The sequence below is a fragment of the Calonectris borealis genome, chromosome 7 (assembly GCF_964195595.1).
Source record: "Calonectris borealis chromosome 7, bCalBor7.hap1.2, whole genome shotgun sequence".
NCBI lineage: Eukaryota > Metazoa > Chordata > Aves > Procellariiformes > Procellariidae > Calonectris > Calonectris borealis.
The window spans coordinates 41,379,489-41,402,219 of record NC_134318.1 but is presented as its reverse complement, the minus strand read 5'-3'; the positions used below and the strand labels follow the sequence as shown (position 1 = coordinate 41,402,219).

The window sequence follows — 22,731 nt, the reverse complement described above, 5'->3', positions numbered from 1 at the left end:
AAAGACAGCACCAACAGCAGATATGTACCCTGAATTGATTCATCACCACCACCCCCATAAGCTGTTTTTACTGCACTGAGCACAAAGAAATCTACAGCATCAGCTTTATACCGTTGACATTTTTCTCTTCAGTAGCAGAAGGCGCCACTAAGAAGCCGCTGCTTGCCAACTAGCATCAGGCGCACTTGTTATAGGGAAAAGAAAGATACCAAAAAGGGGGGGAGAGCGGAAAAGAAGTCTTACACACCTGGTAAAGTGACTGGCAATGAAGTTTAAGCACGAAATAATTACAACAGCAATTTGCAGAGAAAATCCTAAAATTAAAATCTATGAAAAATACCCAAAAAATATTCATCTATAAAACAAATTGTGGGTTATCCTGTTACACACACAATTAACTATGCATTCATTTTGTATATATTTGGCAGCTAGCTTTCTTTTCTATTAAAATCTCTTATAAAAGGCTATATGCTGACTTGTTGCCAGAGACGGTTCTAACAGCTGCTACTTCATTAAACAGTAACTGTACCTACAGTGACTGGCTAAGCCACAACTCCTAATCCTTTTCTGTTTGCTTGGGCGCCTTTCTTAGGGAAAGAATCTGAAACAAACCAAAGCACCTGAAATGTTTCCTCCTTTCCGATACACATTGGCTGCAGGTGAAAACCGGGAGGAAAAGCAGATCTAAGTTTTCCTCTTTAGCTAATAGATAATTTCAAAAGTTTATTTAGATTTTATTTACTCTTGATTAATTTAAAAAAACAGCAAAAAAAAAAATGTAATTTTCCTTGGGTCTTTTGTTCAGATACCCAAGTGATACAGATATACACTTACATAGCGTCAGGTGGAAACACCGCATTAGCCTGCCTGATAGTATACTAACCCAGACACTCCCCACAAAAATAATATTGAAGCTAGTACAGTAATAACTGAGCCATCACACAATTCACTTTTTAACTGGTAGACACATTACGATCATGAAGTGTTGTATTTAAAAAATAAGGAAAAAAAAACCACACACAAAAACCCCACCCCAAAACCCCAGACTTTGGAAGCAAACTCAGTTTCACATCAGCAGAGCTGAGTTATGAACAGTGACAGGAGCAGCCTGCGGGACAAGGTATCAGCTCTGGCTCCGTCCTTACCACCTCCGAGCTCAGGCGGGAGCAATGCCCTGGTCTTCTTGAGAGGGAGCCAAACGCTGCGAGCGCAGCTGCAAAGCGGAAAAATAAGGCGAAGGAAGGGAAGGAAGAGAATATCCCCTCCTTCAACAAGAGGAGGCCAAAGTCCACAGCTCAAGGGCACAAGAGCCAACACCCTGAGTCATCGTTTCCACTACAGAAATATAAAGACGTCCCAGCGATGGCAATGCAGAGAAAGGACATGCAACCTGTACAGTTAATGCGAGGGGCGGGGGGAAGATGTGGGGCAGGGGGGAATAGCAGAAAAGCCCTGAAGGATGGGGAAGAGGGGGAACAAACCACGCAAACACATTTTCTGTTACCAAATAGCAGTGAACAAGTGAGGTAATATTATGCACCCTTGATTCCAAAATTAAAATAATCATATGTTGCAAATCAAGCAATGATCAATTTTAGGTACACCGGTGTATATAAAGAACAGTACATACCCTGACCCTTGTGGTTAACTTCTTTAGCAGCAATCACTTTGTTTATAACAGTCTGAAGGAAATCATTCTCCCCTGCCACCCTGGGTGAAAAACGGGATGATATGTTCAGCTGCTTGTGTCGAATGGCGTCATCCAACGCTAGCCTGGAGGATGCACATGACGACCAACACCAGGAAACAAAGGGTCACAGAAAACCAGAAGTCACAGTAACAAGGGAACACAAAAGATCATATCATAGTTGTGACAAAGAGTATTTATTAGTCCACGCAAGACAAAGGACAGGAAAGGTAACAAGAAAGACAGAGGAAGATCATTAATCAGGAGAATGCTGATCTACCGCAGAGAAGTACAGCACACTTGCGTTGTTACTTCTCCCTTCAGGGACATGCATGCACAGGCCCCGGTAACACTCTGTGAGGATAAGAAGGGTGTCTCCCACCTGAGAATCCCCTGTTAAGCCGTGAAAACCTATACAGGCAGTTTTGTCTTTAATATATAGAGCAGACCGGCCCTGCAAGACCTCCAGGGTCACTTCTGCTGTTCTGTAGGTTAAGCAGCAGTGCATACCGTCTGAAGGAAAAGCTACCGTAAATCTCACAGAAATGGCATAGGAGAAGAAAAGCAGATAATCCAAACGTTCTGTTAAACTTGATGAATAAATGAAAAGATGGAAACTATAAATAAACAGTAGCATTAAGTGTCATTTAAGTAACCTTGCCAGGTGCTTTTGACAGCCATTGTGTTGGTGGCTAGTGAATGAATACAAACAAACAAAGATATGAAAACAGAATTGCATGTGGTACAACAGAAGCAAAGCATGGAATGAGAAGAAAAGTGTGGCTTATATATACAGCCTAAGTCTATGTTGGAAATAATGACACCAGTATTCATTGTGTGTTTTCATATTATTCATACTCTTTGGAATATACTTTTTCAGAAGAATGTTTTAATTTAGTGCAGAAAAAAAAAATCACATTGTACATCTTTTCAAAAAGCTGATTTATATATACAGAAAAAATAAATCAGTGTTAATGGAGCAGAAAACTAGATGTTCCATTACCATCCACTTTGATACACAAATCTGTGAATCTATTTTCATTGCATACTTCCACACTCACTAAAAAATAAGCTTGCTATTGTTTACCACACAATAAACATATCATGAACACACTCTTCCCTAAAAATTCGTTTTTCTTGAAAAATGGAATTATACTTCAATTTTCTCATTAACACCCTCTACACCACTCCAGCGACACTGCTGCATACAAACGAAACCATTTCAGACATGAGGCATACATCTTCTCAGCTCCCTATAGCACCTGCAGACCTTGCTATCCTCTCAATAGCCCTACAAGGGCTTCCTGAATTAAGTCTATTTTCCAAAATAAAGTTAATTTGGGATGACATTATTTCAAGGTTGATTTTTTTTTTTAATATTATTAAAAACCCTCTGAATATCCGTTAGTATATGAATCAAGAAATTTAGTTAACATAACTATGTTTTGCCTTTTTGGACAGCTGGCAGTCTAACATTTCACACAATGGGAAACCTAAGCACTCATATTTTATGTACATTTATTTGACTTATCCCTTCTACTTTTCCCCACCTCATGGAATTAAAAAACACCCCTATGAACTATGGATGGAACAGAGTACTTGCTACACATTCTCTTTTGTTAATAAGCTTTTACTTCTAATAAGCTTTTACTTCTAAAAGCATTTTCTCTGCGCATATCTACAAATCCACAAAAATTCAGGCTATTAAACCCACATTTCTTAATATCATTTTGTGGCTTGAAGTCAAAACTGATCTTGATATTACGTTAAATTCGACCCTGTCCGTTCTTTAAAGGACACCAACTCCATATTTGCTATTAGCTAATTTAATTAGTGTAAAATACTATCTGTCAAACTCCAGGTCAGCGTGGAGTCAGCGTGGAAAGTTTTGCAGTTTTAGATGACTAAAAGTACGACCACGTCCCTGTAGCAGACTGGTCTCCTTAATTCTGTGAACCAGCTGTAACAGGTATGTGCAGCGGAAACATCCTCTCCCTTACCATCCAACCAAAATACCTATGGTTTCTGGTAAAAGTCTCACGTGATAAAGTTGAATTATGAGAAGACATTGCAGGAGGTACATCAAGCCATCCTTCAAATTCTCAACTTTTGTTTGTACACCAATTATTGTGGACCCTACTATGAAATTATATCTGCTACCAAGAAAAAGATAAATCCTATTGTTTATTAATTTCACAGAAGTCACCTGCAGTGGATGTTGGTAACACTGCTGGTCTTTATCAATCTCAGGGAGAGCTAAACCAGCAATGTACTTATTTTAGGCATTACGTCTCTTATGCATTATCACCCTGACATCTTTAAACAAAAAGAAAACAAGACTGCAAAACTGGGAATGCATGCTTTAAACTCAAGACTTAAAAAATAAAAGTTTCTGGGGCTATGGCTATTATAACTAATGGGTAATTATCAAGAAGAAATATTAGTATGTACTTCTCAAGATAAAATATCACACTGAAATAAATTAACTTCAGAATACCTACAGAACACTTCTTCCACTCAAAAGTTGAAAATGTTTTGGTTTTTTTGGTTTTTTGTTTGTTTTGTGGTTTTTTTTTTTAATGAAAGTTAAGATCTTAATTCTTTCACTTCTGCTTATTCTTTAAACTATTCCCTACTTACGGTTGAAATGGTATGAAGTGCTGTTTGTCCTCATCGTCAACTTTTCCGTTAATTATGTCAGTAACATCCATTACTGAAAACAAAAACAACGTGTACTGAATTAAGTGATCAACATGGGAAGAGGGGTGCTGAGGGAATACCCTGGGGGATGGAAGCAATGGTGACTCAGAAGAGGGATGGAGTTAACAACTGTGCAATTCAGAATTTTTCTATAGAATAACATCATGTTGCAAATAACCTTTGGCATCTCTAGCTAAATGCGAGTCCTGAAAGCTACACTAAACTCTACAACACAGCAATCAGTCTGATTAACCTGGACCTGGGAACAATTTTGAGTTTATACAACCCCAAAGGAGTTTCACATACCCAACTTTCTATGCAAGAATATAATGCGATATAGACAGGTACAGTGCAGAGTTACCTGCTACTCCAAAAGGTCGCCGCAGCCCAGAGGTTAGTTTTCTCGTGTTGTTGTCCCTCAGCTCCATTCTGCCCACTCGCACAATCTGACAGACGAAACTGATTTTCTCTCTTTTCAGGTCTTTGCTGCCCAGGTCCTAGAAATAGTAGTTTCTTCAGATTACTTTATAATAATTGAATTTTAAGTTCCATTTTAGTAGGCAGAAGGTTTGTTGCTTAGAATTTGCCTTCACCGTACTAGCCTCTAGCACCAGAGCAAACTGTTCTCAGAGTAAAGCAGTTTTTGTAACAGTACTTAAATGTCCTATCTTGACTTCTGTGTAAATTAATTGTTTAAGAGACCAAATCATTTCTAGTAAGTTAAAACTTCAAAGAGCAACTTCGGTTTTAGCCAGGTATTGAGAATATTTAGTAGCCACTTATGAGAAATGTCTCATGTGAGCCTTCATCAGGATCATTACCTGCAGAGGTAACTCCACACTGTTTATATACAGATCATTACATTCCTCAATTATTCACAAGCTATGAAACAAGTGCTTTAAAATTTGCCAGCTGAGCCAAGCCCACAAACTTACGGTGAATACTGCTCGAAGGTTATGCAATCTGTCTATATCTTTGGGGAGTCCACAGCTTGACCATCGCACCAAGTAGTTTTCACTGAAAGAACAATATTTTGAGGACTTTTTGTTTAAATGGCTTTCTTTACATAAGCATATAAAATCAACTTCAGAATTTACAGAAGACTATTTTAAACCCAATCTACTTATCCTAAACAAATTAATATTTACTTAGTGGACAGCTGGCATCTCCCTTTGCGTGTATCATTTATAAAAAGAAAGCAACTTGAACAACTGGCAAGAAAGTGTAAGAACTTCTTTAAGGAAGCAGGGCGTGTAGAAATCAAACTCTCAGATTAGTGCCGAGGCTGCTGTAAGCAAGGCCGCACAGCCCTGCAGGTGTATTCACGGCTCATTTAAGCTCTGCACATGGGGAACCCACAAGCACAGAGTGATAGGCACACTGCAACCCCAAAACCTACCCAAGGTGAAGAGACTTGCCCGATGCTGTGCTGAACACGACGACGAAGTTCCTTCCCAGATGACCCTTTCCTACGCCTTTCACAGAAATTTGACTTTCATAAGCCCTCTCATCCTGCTTCTATAACTGAGTAAGCACAGATTAGGGAGTACACTCAGGAGTACACTAACCTGATAAATTTTGATTCCAGTGGATCATACAGAGACATCAGGACTTCAGCATCTTCTCCTATTTTACAGACTACATTTTTTAAGTTTACAAATAAAGCAAATGAAGGAGTGGCAGCAAACTTGGCTTGTCTGTTGATATCGATATTCTGTTTCTGAGACTGTAATTCAAGAACAGAAGAAATTTAACTTACCCTAATGAATATCCAACCGCTATAAAGCTTTCCTAAAACCTTTCAGACAGAAGAACAGGGGTTTTCTGTTGAGTGTCTACTCCTGTGATCTTCGTTTATACTAGGATTTACAACAGATTGCATTTTCTGGGTCTGTCTTGAAGCATCACACTATGGCGGGGGGCGGGGGGGAAGAGATGTCTTTACTTATTAAAAAGAAAGCTACACAAATGGAGGAAGATACAGAGCCTCAAATATACCTGACCAAAAAAAAAAAAAAAAGTGTGTTTGTTCTTTGCTTTGTCTGATGTTTTTCTGACAGGTATAGAGTGCCAAGAAAGACAGAAGAGAAGACAGTGGCACTTCTACAGGTTACCCACCCTTCACACTTCAGCTCCCATAAACTTTCCACAAACTACTTTACCTAGGCAGAAAGGAGGAATGCACATGGGACAAAAAGGAAACTGGCTGAGGCAGGGACAAAGAAACAACTTTGGATGCAAAAATTTAATAGTTTAAATCCCGTTTAAACTAGTGTATTTTTACACCTAGTTTGGCAAGGGCTGCAAGGGTGTGCATGGCCCACTACAACTCAACAGGACGCAGTAACTCATTTAAGTTGCACTAACGCACTCATGAGCAACTCCTCGGGAATACCATGCTCCACTAACTGCTGCTGACACGGGCAGGACTCCTTACAACAGAAATGTTCTTCCTTTTAAAAATAAGGATTTGAATTGCAAAGAAGTTGACTATCCAAGTCTGAGAATGTCTTTAAATCTGCCTCCTGTATTTCAACAAACAAATTTTCAGGATTGGCGTACAGAAATCATACAAACATAATAAGGACATTATTCTACTTGATCCTCAAAAATAAACTCTCATGACAACCTAACATACAAACCTGTGTCTCTGATATTAACCTACAAATGTAGTCGACTTATTGATACAGGTCTTAACCATGAATTCTGCTAAGCCCTTTAAAGGATTGAAAAGACAATTAAACAGGCTAAGACGTAAATGTTTAAGTCTGATAACTCTTCAGGAGCACAACAAATCCTTCGTTAGCAATGCTAAAAATAAGTCACCTAGTTAGTTTACAGTCGTATGTTTCAAAAGGAAAAGCTACAGTGCATAGTGTATCTTACTTTTTCCTCCTGTAGCCTCTCTTCAACTTGCTTGGAAGCTATTTCATGTGCTCTGAAAAGGCTGATCGTGCTGGTCTGCTCTGGGTCCAAAATATTGCCATCTTCATCTCTAACAACCAGATCTAAATCAAGAATTCTAAACAAACAAAAATTATGCTTGTGAATTAACAGTGCTCAAATAAATGCTTAAAAAACACCTGCCAAGTGGTTAGCATTAAAGTCATGCACACATGACATATGATGGAAAAAAAATTATTTGATACGTGATAAAACAATTTAACATGTCACCAACCCTGGAGATAACCATCCCTGGCTGGAAATCACTTTTTCCCCCAGCACAGAAAGAACTGATGTAAATGAAATAGCAGAACAGCTCGGGAAGTAATTTCTTAAACAATTAAATTTGCAAGAGACTTTGTCTCCTCCTCTGATTCATATTCAGTTTGAACAACCAACCAGTACAGTCACATCACATGCAAATTGGTCAGTTCATTTCGTCCCCTTCCATATTCTCCTCCAAAGCAGGCATATTCCTGTTTTACCAAAAACCTATGAGATACAAGAGGGCACAAGTTGTTTCCCTTTATTTAAAGCAGAAGCCAGATTTCTGTCAGCAGGGTGTTAAAGTCCGTGATTACCTTCTGCAGAGAGGAAGGTTTCTGCCATAATCAAATCCAGTCTTAGGAAAGACCTTTCACATTTTGCCACATTAGTACAGTGCTGGCAGCAGAACCACGGATAAAAAAAAAATCAGGTCTAGGTTGATCTGCATTTCTCTACCTATCCTCCCTAAGACTGACCTCCTCACCTCCGCTTCAATACATACGGTCCCTATCTTCTTCTAACTGTGTAGCCACCTCTCATGATGGGGCTGCTGTAACTTTGGTTTTGAAATATGTTTGATCAATGACCTTAAATCAAACTTGCAGTGTCTGATAAGCCACACAGAGGTTCGTGGTTTATCTGAGAGTAAGTCCCCTTTGGACATGACCCGAATCACGTGAAAAGAGGAACAGGCGCTGTGGAAGATGAAGATGTCTTTCATGTACTTAGAGGATCGCTCCTTGCGCCTCCCTTTCAAGAGGGAAATCTGGAGGTTTGAAACAAAGCCTTGACCAGGGTCAATACAGAAACCCCTCCAATTAACTGCACTGCATGGATTCAAAGGTGGATGAACATCACCCAAACAAGTTGCAGAGTGTAGGTAGCAGCTTATTAAGAAACATCTCCTAAGCTCTACTCTGTAACTGGACCTAGTCATCACGAAACTCTGAAGATCCCTGGACTACCAAGCTCCTAGATGAATTTTCTAGTGAGAAAATGGTTTCATCATTGCAACCAAACAGAAAAGTAGCCAAAACTGTCTTGCTCCTCCTTCCTGTTGTTTCCTGGACAGCAGCCACAGGAGATTCACCCACTGGCCCCTTCTATCGTAACCGTCAGCCCTGGATGAACAAAAGCAGAGTCCTTCCATAGGAGACACCTGCTTGGACCAGAGGAAAAGGTAACTCAAAATTCAGAGAAAGACTAATCACCCAGCCTATTACACACTAACAGTACAAGAATGTTTGCATCGACTGTCAAATAAATAGAAGCAAACACTCCTTCGATTTAATCTCGTTTTATCCTTTAACTTGCAAATGATGCTTGGAAAAAAATTGAAATTTTTTCCTAAGTGTCCCCGTTACAGATTTTTGCAACTGAACAAAAAGCATGTTTTCACAACAAAATTACCTGACCCAATTTCAAAAAAAACATTAAACTTACAAATTCATAAGACCATTTTTACTTCCTCAGTTATTTTGACAACATACAGTGAAATTTTGTCTTTATTTATAGGAAAAATCTTATTTACAAATCAGTATTTCACAAAACAGGAAAGGTTAGGATATGATTAGATCAGAAAACATTTATAATATGCATAATGAATTCATTCTGTCTGGATATTGAAATCATCATCCGTGCTTATTTTAGACAAAAGTGAATGTATGACTACATAAGAAACATATGGTATCTTTCAGTTGTGAGTATTTACTCAGAAGTTCAAATTCACTTCCCTCCTGCACTCCACAGAGAATGTTCTGATCACTTAATTAGTCCATCAGAACATTATGAATATAAAGCACAGCACAAGATGTTCCATTGTATTTGAAAGCTGAGCATCTGGACGTTATTCAGAGTAACTTTAACCAACTCCTTAGCCAGATGGTAAAATACAGTAGCCAAACAAATAATATCAACAACATCTGGTTAATTGTCTACTGAGGTACAACAGTCCGTATCTTGGACTATAAATGATAATTACTGAGTGCAGTTACTGATGATTTTTCTAATTTTTTTTTTTTTTTTTAAATCACAGCTTTTGCTGATAAAGTGCATGAACAGAAATACTGCAAATTTGGCAGTTCTTAAGGAATAAAACACAAATAGCTGAAATCTGATGAGATATTTACATCACAAGGGATTTAAAGACTGGCTTGCTGAAAACTTTTTCAGTCCCCAGGTGCGCAGTACTACAACGCTGTCTCTCAGTATTCAAAGCACTGCTTCAAATTATTTCCTGATTGAGTGCAAGACATGATTTCTCATTTTCAATCAAAATGGAAAGTCATAACTGTATAGACAACTTGTAAACTAAAACTTGCATTTAAAAAATTTTCGCTTAAATCCAGACCACTGTTTGGAGAGTTAGTATGTCTGAATTACGAACATATCCAACATATGCAACCTATACTGCTGTCTTTTTTTTTTTGATAAATATTTCCTTCACAATTTCCATTCTCTTTTGTTAAATCGATACTTTTTTTTTTATTAAATCTGTCTGTTAATCTTCTGGTACAAGCTGGATACTACATAAGTAGAGGAACAATGAGCTAAATGATGCTTCTGAGCCAAATCCTTCAGCATCACATTACAGCTAAGTGACTTCGGGGCACACGCAGCTGGTGGTGCTGAGAAGGCAACAACTGTTTACGCTGCAGAAGCAGTAGAGTTATATTTTGAATGGAGGACTACTTGCACTTTTCAACTGACCTTAAAAATTACAACTTCATACCAGTATCAAATTGATAATATCATCAAGCAAACGAGTTACGAATTCCACTTTACATACTATAATTTGTACTATACTTTAAAGATGCTATATCAACTTCATTCTTTGTCTTTCTATAACAGGACTGTTAATATACAACTATTACATCTTCATAAATACAGGAATAAAAGAATCTTGCAAGAAGTTGTTGACAGCTGATGTGTATTACACATGCTGATTTGTTTTGAAGCATAAGCACTTGGAAAATATTGTTCACAAACCTGTTGCCATAATCAATTTTCGCAGTCACTTTCTTTTTCAGTTCTTTGAGCTCATCTTGGGGTAGGGTCCCAGACAGTATTTGAGATCTCCACTCTATAAGATCGTAAATCATGTGCCGTACGCTGCGAAACATTTCTCTGTTATCTTGCTATTTGGAGGAAAACGATGGGTATAAGTTAGTTTTGAAATCTACTGAGCATCTCTTAAATACATGTGATAAATTGCAACTATAAAATACCAACGCAAAAGGGTAAGAGTCTACAATTAGCTCCAAAATAGGAGCCTAACTTTCTATAGCACAGAACACTCAATACAAAGAGTCTTACACTCTGCTTTAGGTATCTAAATAAGTGTGAATGCTTGTGTTTACATTACCTTAAAACCCGGGTCATACTGTGTTCAGAACAGGCATTCAAGGGAAAGATAGTCTTTTCTTGGTTCACAGAGTAACTTTATTCAATGACCCTCTATACTGAGTAGAACAAGACTAAAAATGGTGCATTTTAACAGTTCTGCGATACTCCATCTGCAACACATTAGAGAACCCTTCCCCCCCCCAGTTAAATCTTCAGAATAACACTTTAAAATTCCTCAGTGTGCAAAGCCAAGCGCATCAGTATCCTACAAGTCCACAGGTAACATCTGAAGGAAAGTGGAAAACCAGGAAAGCACTAAACCTTGTAGGAAATTAAGTACCTTAGTTGTTTATAAAGGCTGGAACTATGGATATTAAATAGTGCCAGCAGCATACACAAACTTCCCCTGGCAGCATTCAGCTAAGCTAGGACACAGGAAGATGAAGTTCCAGACTTACAATGGAAGAAACCTCTTTTCCAGAGCATTTTCTATATGCATGCCCATACACACGTACATTCAGAAACAAAAGATCAAATCTTTAACCACAAAACAGAATTTGACATGTTGGTTTAAACCATGGACACTGCATATACATAACAATTTTAGCACAAACAAAACAATACCATGCAAAACTGAAGTTGCAGAACAACAGCCTTTCTATTTTTATTCTGAAAGATAACGTTGAGACAAAGACAACACAGAGGCCCTGAATGCTTTGATCTTACCCAGAAGCAGTCTCTCTTACTGTCTTCATAACCCTCAAAATCTAAGCCAATACACTCAGTTCAATACACTCTTAAAAAGAATACATCTTTCTAAACACCCTACATCAATGAGTTACTCAGGCTACATGTAGCTATCTTTCATTCAGACTACACCCAGGCCTTATTTGACTGAAAACAACTGGAATTATTAAATAATTAAAATAAAATTCTCCACTATAAATAAAAGACAATGAAAAACTGCAGAAGGTGCAGGAAAAGAATATAATGACTCAAAGACTCAGGGAAAAAAATACCTAACTGTGAAACTTAAAGACTTCAGTCTGTTCAGATTATCAAAACGCTGACTTGATTATAGTGTGAGAACCTTCACAGAGAGAAAATACCCGTTATTAAAAGCTCTTTAATGTAGCAGAGAAAGACACAACAGGCACATATGGCTGGAAGCTAAATACAGACAAATCCAAATGGGAAAGAGGTTCATGATTTTCGATGCTGCAGGCAATCATGAACATGCCACATCCTCTGCTATCTGCAAATCAAAACTGAATACCTATTCAATATTCAAACACAAATTACAAACTGAATAAAGGCATAAATGTAGTCATTTAATGACTTTTGATATGCAAGATGTGGACAACATGGAATATCTCTCTAGTCTGCAGACTGACCAGTTTGAAACCGGCTACCTCCAGTAAACCGTATTTCCCTTGAAAAGGCAATCCCAGTGCATCAATGCTCTTTTTGGCAGTTGACCACATGCAATTAATCTAGCAGATATCCTTGAGATACAAACTATAAAAAAACTCATTAAGTAATCTACTAAAGCTGTAACAGGCACTGCAACCCCTTCTGCCACCAAATTGAAGCCACTGGTAGCGTCACACCTTGCCTGCTCTTGAATTCAAAGTTATTAGCAAAGGACTGCAGTATTGTTTAGCTGCTCACGTGTCTTCATGGCAGTAAATGCACGACAAATGAGATGTTAAGCATTAACGGTTAGAACAAGCGATTCCCACATTAGGAGAATTTTATAATTTCCTAAAAGTTACTGCTACAACAAGCACACACAAGTCTTGGTAAGAAAACTTCTAACGATGTCTCTTGCTATTCCTCCTTTCTTGTAATATGTGCACCACAACCAAGTCTTGTGTGGTTCTGCAAGTGGTATTTCTCCGACATTAAAGAGTATCAGATTTCATACTCGGGATAATTCCCCAAACCAGACATCAGGGTCAAAATGTAACCCTCACTGTCCTCAGCAGCACGTATCAGTGGAACCAAGGGCAAAGCTGTTCTCAGTGCCTTCTGCAGATTCTGCTCCTCCTAGTTTGCTTCTGCCTGTCTACTTCTTCCTTGCTCCTCAACACATGACCTCTCTAGTATCACACCATGTTAAAGCTCTCTCTTTAATATGTAATCTGTTTCTCTTCAATTAACATATTATCCTTCATCTCATCTACTACAACACCACATCACTTCCAGCATACTGTATTTTTAATCTTTATTTTCACGGGTGTGATTAAAAACCACATCAGTCAACACAAACATCTTCAATTCCAGTTAGTGTCTTCATTACACAACTTGCACTTTTATGATAAATATTTCAAACAAATTTATAAGAAACAGAGACTGTGCATTAAACCCTACTTTAAATATAGGACTTTCATGTTCCCATTATCTTGTTACAGTGACCTCACATGACGAAAGCATGAGAGGTCTGAGCTAGCGTACCTCACATCCTACAGCACACTGTTGCTTTACATTCGAACTGCATTTTTAAGTGTACATTTGAACACTATTTAGACCTTACTTAGGAATACTTTAATACGTGTAGTTTCACAACTATTGTATTTTTCAATTATCTCACCTGAGAGATTATCAATGCAAATGCTTATTACTATAAATTTCTAAGAATATATTCTTATGTGCTTGGAACTTAAACATATGAAAATAATCAGGCATGTAACTTAAGATCAAGATAAAATGGGAACAATCAACTTCAAGTACAAGAATACTGAGAGGTAAAAGGCTACACTAATGATTTTTCAAAGGTTTAAGTTTACACCCACAAATTCAACATCAAATATTCAATTTTTTTGTTACACAGATCAACAGCCTTAAGAACTGCCCTCAAAACCATTTTCTTCATTTCTTTAACACAATTGTCTACAGATTTGGAAAAATCTAATATATATCTTAAAAATCCAATGTATTCTGTATAATAGTGTCCCATGAAAAGGGAGTCATAATAGCTCAACAATTTGCTGCTATATCAAGGTAACACTCTGTAAAAACCTGATTCTGCACAAGAAATACACAGTATTTGAGAAAACACTCAAAAGGAACACTACTCAGATTTGTGCCTTAACACAGGAGATACTAAATAGCTTTTCAGCTTTAAAAGCAGCCTTTAGAAACAGTAACAGAAGTGGAATTTTATTAATAGTTCCTTCATACTTCTCAGTATACCTTTATAGCATCACTCCTTTCACAAACTGTATAGTATTGTAAACATTTTCCTAAGTTGATACTTACAACATATAACTGCCGCCATATTATAGACCATTCCCGCAGCGTAGTGGTAACCTCCTGAATCAAGGGGAGCTCATTGGGTATAACTGTTTCATGTTGTCTTAAGAGAAAAAAGTTTGTATTAGGTAGTAGTTTTGGGTAGGAGGGCAGAATCATTTCTCGGAAGGAACTGTTTCTTTCCAAAACCAATTCAATAATGACAGGATTGAAAATAACATCACATACTGCAAATGTATAAGTTAACAAAGAATGTACCATCACATACAGAAGAAGCAGCGTACACGAGTACGTCCCACAACATAAAGGGTACTTCGGTGGGCTGAGACTATTCTACTAAGCTCATGCTTCTTTTTTTCTTCTCCTTATTTCTATACTCACAAGATAACGATATCAATACATACCTCATCATACCATTTATTATTGAAACACTAATTTTAGAAGAAGCAACCAAGATGAAAGCCAGATATGCACAACCTACAATGCCATGATACTAATGTGTAATTGTTTCTCAAAATATTGGTCTTGCAAAGAAAAACTAAGCATGCAAGCCATTACCATTAAGTTTCTGTATGACTTGTTTTAAAATTGTGTGCCATGAAAGTAAGAAACAACAGCTAGATTTTTTTAACATTTCAGAAGTAGGGTACTTAAAGGCAGTAATCAGCAAGAAAGATGTCATTATGCAGCAATCTCATGATTAGTAGTTTTATCATTTACATATTTAACAGTGAATAAAAATAAATCGGGCACAAAGGAATAAAATATTTTAATCTTGTTTCACTCCATTTCATACCTGGCTAATTATTTATTAATTTCACTTCACACTTTTTTCCTGGGATTTGGTTGGGTTTTTTCCCTGTTCTTTTTAACTAAACTTTTTTATCAATGTTAGGAACTTTTAGACACGTGTCCAGCAATGCTGATTTGATATATGAAGATCTGAATTTTAACAGCTATTAAATAACAAAAACCAGCCCAAACTATCTACCGTTGCACACATCAGGCAAGGGAGCAGGGGAATCACAAAATGAACAACTCGACAGAACTTCTTGGTAAAGCAGAGAACGATGCCTGGATAATGGCTTTCAGCGAGGAGTCCAGTCTACAACATTTACTGAAGAGGGAATTAAGAAATTACTTAAATGTCATCTGCATAAAAGAAAGGTATTAATATCAAAGGCCTCTTAATACACCAGGCAAAAGCATAAGACTCAAAGGCTGGAAGATAAAAGAAGTTGGGAAAACTGAAATTAGAACTAAAGCAGGGGGCAGGGAGTGGAGGAAGTTAATCTAGGTAATTATTAGTCAAGGAAGTAATAAGTGCTATAGAGAAAAATGGTAAATTATTAATTCTTCTGAAACATTTACATTAATACAGAGAAGGTTATGCTTTAGCTCAACTATATGACCACGCAGCTAAGGACAGTACTAGCCAGAAGCACTGCTAATGACAGCACCTTCGAACTTGAGGTGAGCTACCAATATAAAATATTTTAAAAAAGCAACACACACATTTTCGTCATCAGCTCCTTAATTAACTGGAAACAAGTGTAAGTTACATGATAATACACCGAAATTATAATGATACAAATAAGAAAATGGATTTTCATTATTTTCAAATCAAACTTACCCTTTGCCTTCAACTATTGCTTCCTTAAGATGTATATAGGAGGCAGGAAATATGCCCTTTGAGAGGGAGGGAGAGGAAAAAAATGTTTTAAATAACCAATTGCACATAACATATTGTTATCTATTACCTAAAAATATGCCAGGACACATCCTCTTAAGCATCACAGTAGTTTTGTGGTGTTTTGGTTTTTTAATGTACGTTTAAATTTTTTATTGCATATCCTTTCAAGAAGGTGTTATTGTAACCTTAGCAAACACAGACTCAGTGTTTTTAAGCCTATTTTCACAATATTGAAGAAAAGAGCACAGATACCCTGTCGTAAGTAGCCCTGCAAAGGGGTGTTTCCTCCCCCAGTTCAAGGTACATTTTGCCACGATTCTCCATGTCCCTGAATGATTATATACTGACGCAAGTTAAGACAGATTTCTTTTTCAAAGTGTGAGAGATAGATGATTTTACATAGATCTACTCCAAAATGACATTTTGCCTGTGATCCAGGTCCACTGCTTGCTTCTCCTCACGTCTAACCAAGCTTTCTTACCCTGCTCTAAGATGTTGCTTCTGTTCTTAAGTGTCTTCTCCAGTGTTTCCAGGCTTCCCGTTAAAATAAACACTGCGTGAGAACGGGCAGTATACCGGGCTGCCTCGCTGTGACATAAACGGGCACGTGTATGCGCAGAATGCACGCATCCTGCATTGCAACCAACAGTACATAGACTATATATAACGTAGCGTCTTCTACCACCAACCTATCGTTAGCTCTACAAGCCAAAAACCTCTTCAACAGACAGTACTGCAAAAGGCCAGTACTGCTTTTCTGAAAAAAATGTTCTAAATTAATCTCAAGATTCCAGAAATACAATAATAGTTTCAAAATAGCGTAAGCTCATATTAAAAAATAATTCAAGTCAAGCTGAGAAAATAAGTTCCTCCACCTCACCCTTTGAGGTAGTAGTTCAGTTTTCTTATCATCTGGGAACACAAAAAAAAAATTCTTAGAAAGCTACAGAAACTGGGGCGAGGGGGGTCTTTTTGTCCCGGTAAAAGAAAAAAGCACTAAATTTAGCGGCAGTCAGACAAATGCAGCAACACATGGAATTAATTTAAGCCAAGAAGAATGCATAATTGCTTCTTAGGCTAGTACAAGGCATGTTCGTGAAATATGGTTCATAAGAAATTTAGTGTATTTCCAAAAAAAGAAAATGTCAAAATAGAATAGAAAAACCATAGAACAGGCCTGGTTAGGAAATGGGTGGGACGAACCACACCACCCAGCTCTGTACTTTTAGACATGCAGATGCAACTCAAAATGCACTTCTGTAGGCAAACACTACATTTTAAGTGTTTTACTTTAAGTGAAAAAAGAAGTAAAACCAGAAGTCATTTAATTCTGGTTAATTACTACTATAAAGTAAAAAGCTAAAAAAAAAAAGCACAGTATTATAAGCTGTATTTGTGCTTTTCCTTTTTTTTATTTCAGAAAGGCTGCTATAAACAGCAGCCCTTATGCACACTGAAAGCCTAACAACTAGGAAAAATTACACTGCAGAAAATTACTCCCCCTCTCGCAGAGAACGACTGAAAATCACAACATAGATCTCCGTATCACTTTCCAAGATGCAATTGCGTTTTACGAGTAATACGTTATTTAACAGACAGTGAAGCAAAGCGTCAGCCCCTAAACAGATCAACTAGAACATAAAGTTCTGAACTTTTTACTGAGGCAAAGACTCTGGTACACCAGTTACTGCAGAAAACAAGCTGATGCACATCAATCCACCTATAGTGACTGCACATACATATACCCTGCACATACAATTGCAAAAATTAAATTGCAACTCAGCTTTTAGGCCTTGCTAAAATAAGTTTCAGTTAACTTGAAAAATTCACATTCACTACAGATTGAGACTACACACCAGCGGTTATTAGAGAGCAGTGGACACATGGTGAATTGCTGCCATGCCGTAACGTAATTGTGCACGAGATCTCCATTATAACACCACACCCAATGCCATAATACATCTCTGTCCAAGAGAAAAATGAGCACTCTGCTCTGGCAACACTTACCTTCTTAGATTTTTTTCGTAGTGTATAACCTCTGTACCAACCTAGGAGGGAAAAAGGGAAAAAGCATTAAAAAGTTCATTAAGGTCACCTAGCAGCTGTTTCTTCTCAGCTCAACAGCACCTTAACATGGTTTCCGATCATGCTTCACCCCTGCCAACATGCACACGCACACCCCACCTGAATTTAAATTCCCTACAGGATTAACATCCTGGCTAAAACAAGTCTTCTTGGAAGCTATAAAAATCAGAGTGATGATGAACAGACTGATGGAGAAGCCTACATGACAGAGATGGCGTTTTACATGATGCGCTTAACTGTCATTCATTTCATTTCAATTAGTAATTTACCAACATAAACAAAACCAACTTAAGAGCATTAACTTCGCAGAGATGTACTGGTTGACTAGATTGATTTTAAAACCTATTTAAGTTCCACAAATGCAAGTTTCCAAACGTAGATCAGCCATTTGTCATCTCAGAAAACAAGAATACTTTGGTATTTATGATTCACACATCAAAATATAAGAGCAAGGAGCCCCACAGCCCTAATTCCGCACAAGGTAGCAAACACCCACCCCACAGCAGCCCCGATGCCGCACGATTATTCAGCCTGTACCATACTCCCAGGCAGGCGGCCACGCCTGGAAAACTGGGAGGTAATGTCTTGTTTACCATGCCCCCAGTTCGTTACACATCTGCAAGCAATCACCATTACAGCTTTTAGTGTTTCTCCAGCCATTCCACTACAGTGCGACTGGATAACCAAAGCAAAAACAAAACCCTACAAACTACAGTTGTTTTGCCTCATGGAAGATATCGTGCCAGAAAAAGCAGATGAGATCTTCCGTGCGTACTGCCCCAGTCGCTTGTACGCTTGCACTGGGGCTATTTAGTATTTCTGTTTGTCTGTGCCATGGCTCGCTCGCTCCTTCCTGCTCAGCACCCCAGGGAACCCCCCGGGTGACCAGAGCTGCCCTGCTCTGGCAGCAGCTTTTGGAAGACTGAGTTTGGGTGCAATACCACCCCCTCTAGCCCTGCAAACGGGGTTTTTGTACAGCGATGCAGCCCTCTCCAGAGGTCAACATGGGTGAGGATGGGGGGATCACAAAGGAGGCATGGGAAAAAAACCTACACTCCCACTCCTGTTAACAACTAGAGCAGGAAGAAAGTTCAAGGAAGACGACACATGCTGATAAATTAGTTATCTAGACTCTGGGACTAGAAATACAAATTAAAGTCTCAAGCACACAGGATTTTTCCTCCTCTCGCCAGTAGCAAAGGGTAAAATGATTCATCATCTTCACTCTGCTTCAGAAGCCTATCCTTGGGGATAGTTAGTGCTATCTTCTTTAATCTGCTGCCTACAACCCCCGCAGAGGCTGCAATGGCCTCACAGCTCACGTTTCCATTGCTTTCAGCAAATATCAGCAAAAACTGTTGCTGAAACGACCATGCATAGTTTCTGGTTCAGGTGCAAAGAGGGCAAAGCATTTCCGCTAGAAAATGCTTACTCCACTGGCTGAAATCTGTGCACAGACATGCAGAGATTTCAATCCTATTCAAGAACTAAATTCCCCTAGTTTTGAAGTTCTGGAGTCTAAACTGATAAGCACCAAACTCTGATGAAATGCACTGTACAAACTAAAGAACATACAACCACACTATCTCTGCCGTCTCGCTTCTCCCATCCCATCTTCTGTGCTGTCTGTCTCAGGACACCACATTGCACCTGCGGATTAAAAAGTGACGTAGCAAAGACAGCTCCTCACCGCTGAACCTCTGTTTTCTGGAGCTTTGCAGCCAGCAGTAAAAGCTACAAGAGATTGCAGGCAAGAAAGCAGCCAAAATCTGCCTTGGAGAACTGGTTACACTCCCACTCATCCCAGAGGTCCTAATGTGGCCAAGCAAGTCCAACCAGGCTCTTCACTGGCAGCCACCACCTAAATGTTCTTCTTGCTGGGTATCAAGCCTGTAGCTATGCAATGGGGAACTCAAAGAGAGCTAATTCAACTGGAGGCACTGAGTCTTGCCATGAACACGCACGTATAAAGGCAATGTAATTTAAATACATGAAGTCGTCTCTAAAACATAGAGAGTCGTACCCAAAACAAAGACTATTCAGTTTCTTAGTTCTCCACCTGTAACATGAGGGTAGTTCTTCTCCACACGCAGGCACTACAAAAGTGACCAAGTCCCTCACAAACATGAATTAAAGTAATTACGATCACAAAATTGTGATTTTTTTCAACGCATAATAAATAAGGTTTGTTGTCAGACATTGGAGAAGGGAAAAACAAGTATAGTATAGCCGCTGTTTTAGGTGAGCGAGATATAGTCCTCCACACTAAAAAAAAGCAAGGGGTAGAGGGTTGCATGAGCACGTGTGCTTGTTAATCACATTAAGAAGGTATTCTAATGCACCTATCAACCTATGTTGCCACCCCACCTAACTTGATTTTGTAGCCTCAGCAGTTTTGGAGATCATGAAAAAAAAAAAAAAAGAATGAAAAACCCAAAGCCTGAGGGCAGAGAGGGCAAATACCTGATGTCAAACGCTTCCCTGGAGCACACAGCACAGAGCTCCAGATCCTTCTCGCTCTATTCATGGCCAATTCGGTTTCAGACCAAATGCCAGCGAGAGGAAAATAGGCTGATGCCATAAATATTTTTCTAAAATGACCTTTTAAGGGCTTTTAAGTGGCTTACTATGTGTTACAGGGTTTCTAGCCTCTCCCTTAACAAATACTATGGGATATAACGGCCAAAAATATGCATCCACGTAAATGTCCAACTAAGAAAAGACACCAATGAAATATTTGTGTGTCTGTCAAAGCTGAAAAAGCCACTCAAAGGGAAAAAATCACTGTTGCTTCTCTTGAATGATGCACCTATTTGCTACACAATTACCCAGATAAGATATTTGCTGCATTTAAAAAAAGAAAAAAGCTGCAACCAACAACTAATTATTCCCACAGTATCAGGAGTAACTTATTTGAAAATACTTATTTGGGAACCCAAACTCCCCTCCCACAGCAGCACTAGAAATGAACTACTGTTCAAACACACGAGCTTGGTTTTGAGGCTTACTTACTATTATATTTAATAGCTATTCACCTTAATAAGCCACATTTATTGATCATATGTTCTGTTTGCCCATTCCACCAAATAATGTAAAGAAACAGAATTAAGAAGATAAAGATGAGGCAAGTACTAATTCACAACATGGCAAATATTTGTTTTGGCATATCTGCTATGAAATACAATCCTTGCAAGATGAAGAACATTTATGAAGGCCGATGGCTTTGCTGTTTGGCTTTTCCTGTAAGGCTCACATTAAAAGGAGTGAGAGGAAGTATTCTAACTGAAAAATAAAATTGTCTGCAATTCTACCTGAAAGAAAAACCATTAATTTGACTTTCAAGATCAATTATTCCAGAAAGTAGCTTTCAAACATTGAGATTTCACAGTGAAATGTGCACACTCATTTCCAATCTGATAACTCCTATAAAAATATAGGCTGTTTGCAAAAAGCCTCCAACTTTACAGGATCTGCATATTGAATTATTTGTATAAACTTCTTCCTGCATTTCAGGGGGGAAAGAAGTTTTCTTTGATTAAAATTTAAAAGATTAAAATGTTTCAGTAATAAAATCAAATTGTAAAATAAGTTCTACATACAGGTAAAAAAAAAAAATTTAAACACACAAGTAAAGTCCATCTTAGCAATGCTTTCCAGTACATGGTAGCAACATGATATCCTATAGAAACCTGACTGTCCTTAAAAGAGGGTCTTTTCGACTACGCATATGAGACCCAGTCCTCCCAACTTCTCAGCCTCTTTTGTCTGCAGAGAGAAGACCAACTGAGCAAAGATTTACCATAAGCTTTTCTTGACAACAAAGCAGATTCAGAGAGGAAAAAAAACCCAAACAATCCCCATCTACCACTTCAAAGCGCATGGACATATAGAAGTCTTCAAAACTACTCCTAACTTAAGAATTATTGCAGAAAACTATTTCAAAACAGTAACAATTCTACAGTAGGATGCCAAGAGCAGAATGCATAATACAGCAGGTATCAATTCTATCAATATCATTATCAATGATATCAATATCAGATATCAAGCCAATTTTTTCCCAGTCTTAAATACAGGGAAAAGGGGTAGACCTTTGAGAAGCAGAATCACAGATCCTCAGCAAAAAGGTATTACTGACTCTTCAAACAACTTTTCTGTCCCATGCTCATATCATTAGGGGGCTTTTCTTCAGATTGGCCCATCCCACCGCAGCCTAACTCAACCCTGACACAGGCAGGACCGATGGCAGGGAAGTTCCCAGACGCACACCTGGACGTTAGCGCAGATGGTACGAAACCTCCTGGGGCACAATATACACAAATTTTGTATAGAAGAGCTTGAAGATCAAAAAGCTCAAATAATTACCTAATAATGGCAGCTCTGTGAACAAAAGAGATAAGAATTATGGCACCTAATTTCCCATCACAGCAGGTATGTAATGAGTAATCATTGTATAAAACGTTTGGAAGAACACTAACTTATTTGCATTTCTTTTAACATTAACTCATCCCATGTGCTTGAAGCCTAACAACCATGAGAGTATGAAGGTCTTTATTATTCAAGTCTAGGGGAAAAGTGAATCATCTCCACTGTCCCACTTAGTTGGCAGCAGTCATCATTTGATATGGTTTCACATACCCTATTCAGGATTCAGAGTTTCTCCCACATTCATTAGATAAATCTATTTATATATAGAAGTACAAAGCTGCACAATATTTAAATCATTCAATTTGCATTTAAAATTTTTGCATTATTAGAT

At 38.2% G+C, this 22,731-nt stretch overlaps 1 protein-coding gene across 2 annotated transcripts in view; it reads right to left on the bottom strand.

Annotated features, from left to right (window-relative positions):
- DOCK1 (dedicator of cytokinesis 1) overlaps nucleotides 1–22,731 on the bottom strand; it is a 321,757-nt gene that overhangs the window by 270,320 nt on the left and 28,706 nt on the right. The window contains exons 3-12 of one of the 2 annotated variants that reach the window (XM_075155288.1): nucleotides 17,898–17,938; nucleotides 15,831–15,886; nucleotides 14,204–14,300; nucleotides 10,586–10,734; nucleotides 7,274–7,409; nucleotides 5,956–6,113; nucleotides 5,323–5,404; nucleotides 4,749–4,884; nucleotides 4,328–4,400; nucleotides 1,631–1,710 (exon numbers count right to left, since the gene is read on the bottom strand). In XM_075155288.1, the coding sequence (XP_075011389.1) occupies nucleotides 1,631–1,710; nucleotides 4,328–4,400; nucleotides 4,749–4,884; nucleotides 5,323–5,404; nucleotides 5,956–6,113; nucleotides 7,274–7,409; nucleotides 10,586–10,734; nucleotides 14,204–14,300; nucleotides 15,831–15,886; nucleotides 17,898–17,938 (1,008 nt within the window). Of the gene's footprint in view, nucleotides 1–1,630; nucleotides 1,774–4,327; nucleotides 4,401–4,748; nucleotides 4,885–5,322; nucleotides 5,405–5,955; nucleotides 6,114–7,273; nucleotides 7,410–10,585; nucleotides 10,735–14,203; nucleotides 14,301–15,830; nucleotides 15,887–17,897; nucleotides 17,939–22,731 lie in introns of both variants that reach the window. The other variant, XM_075155289.1, reaches the window with a different exon arrangement.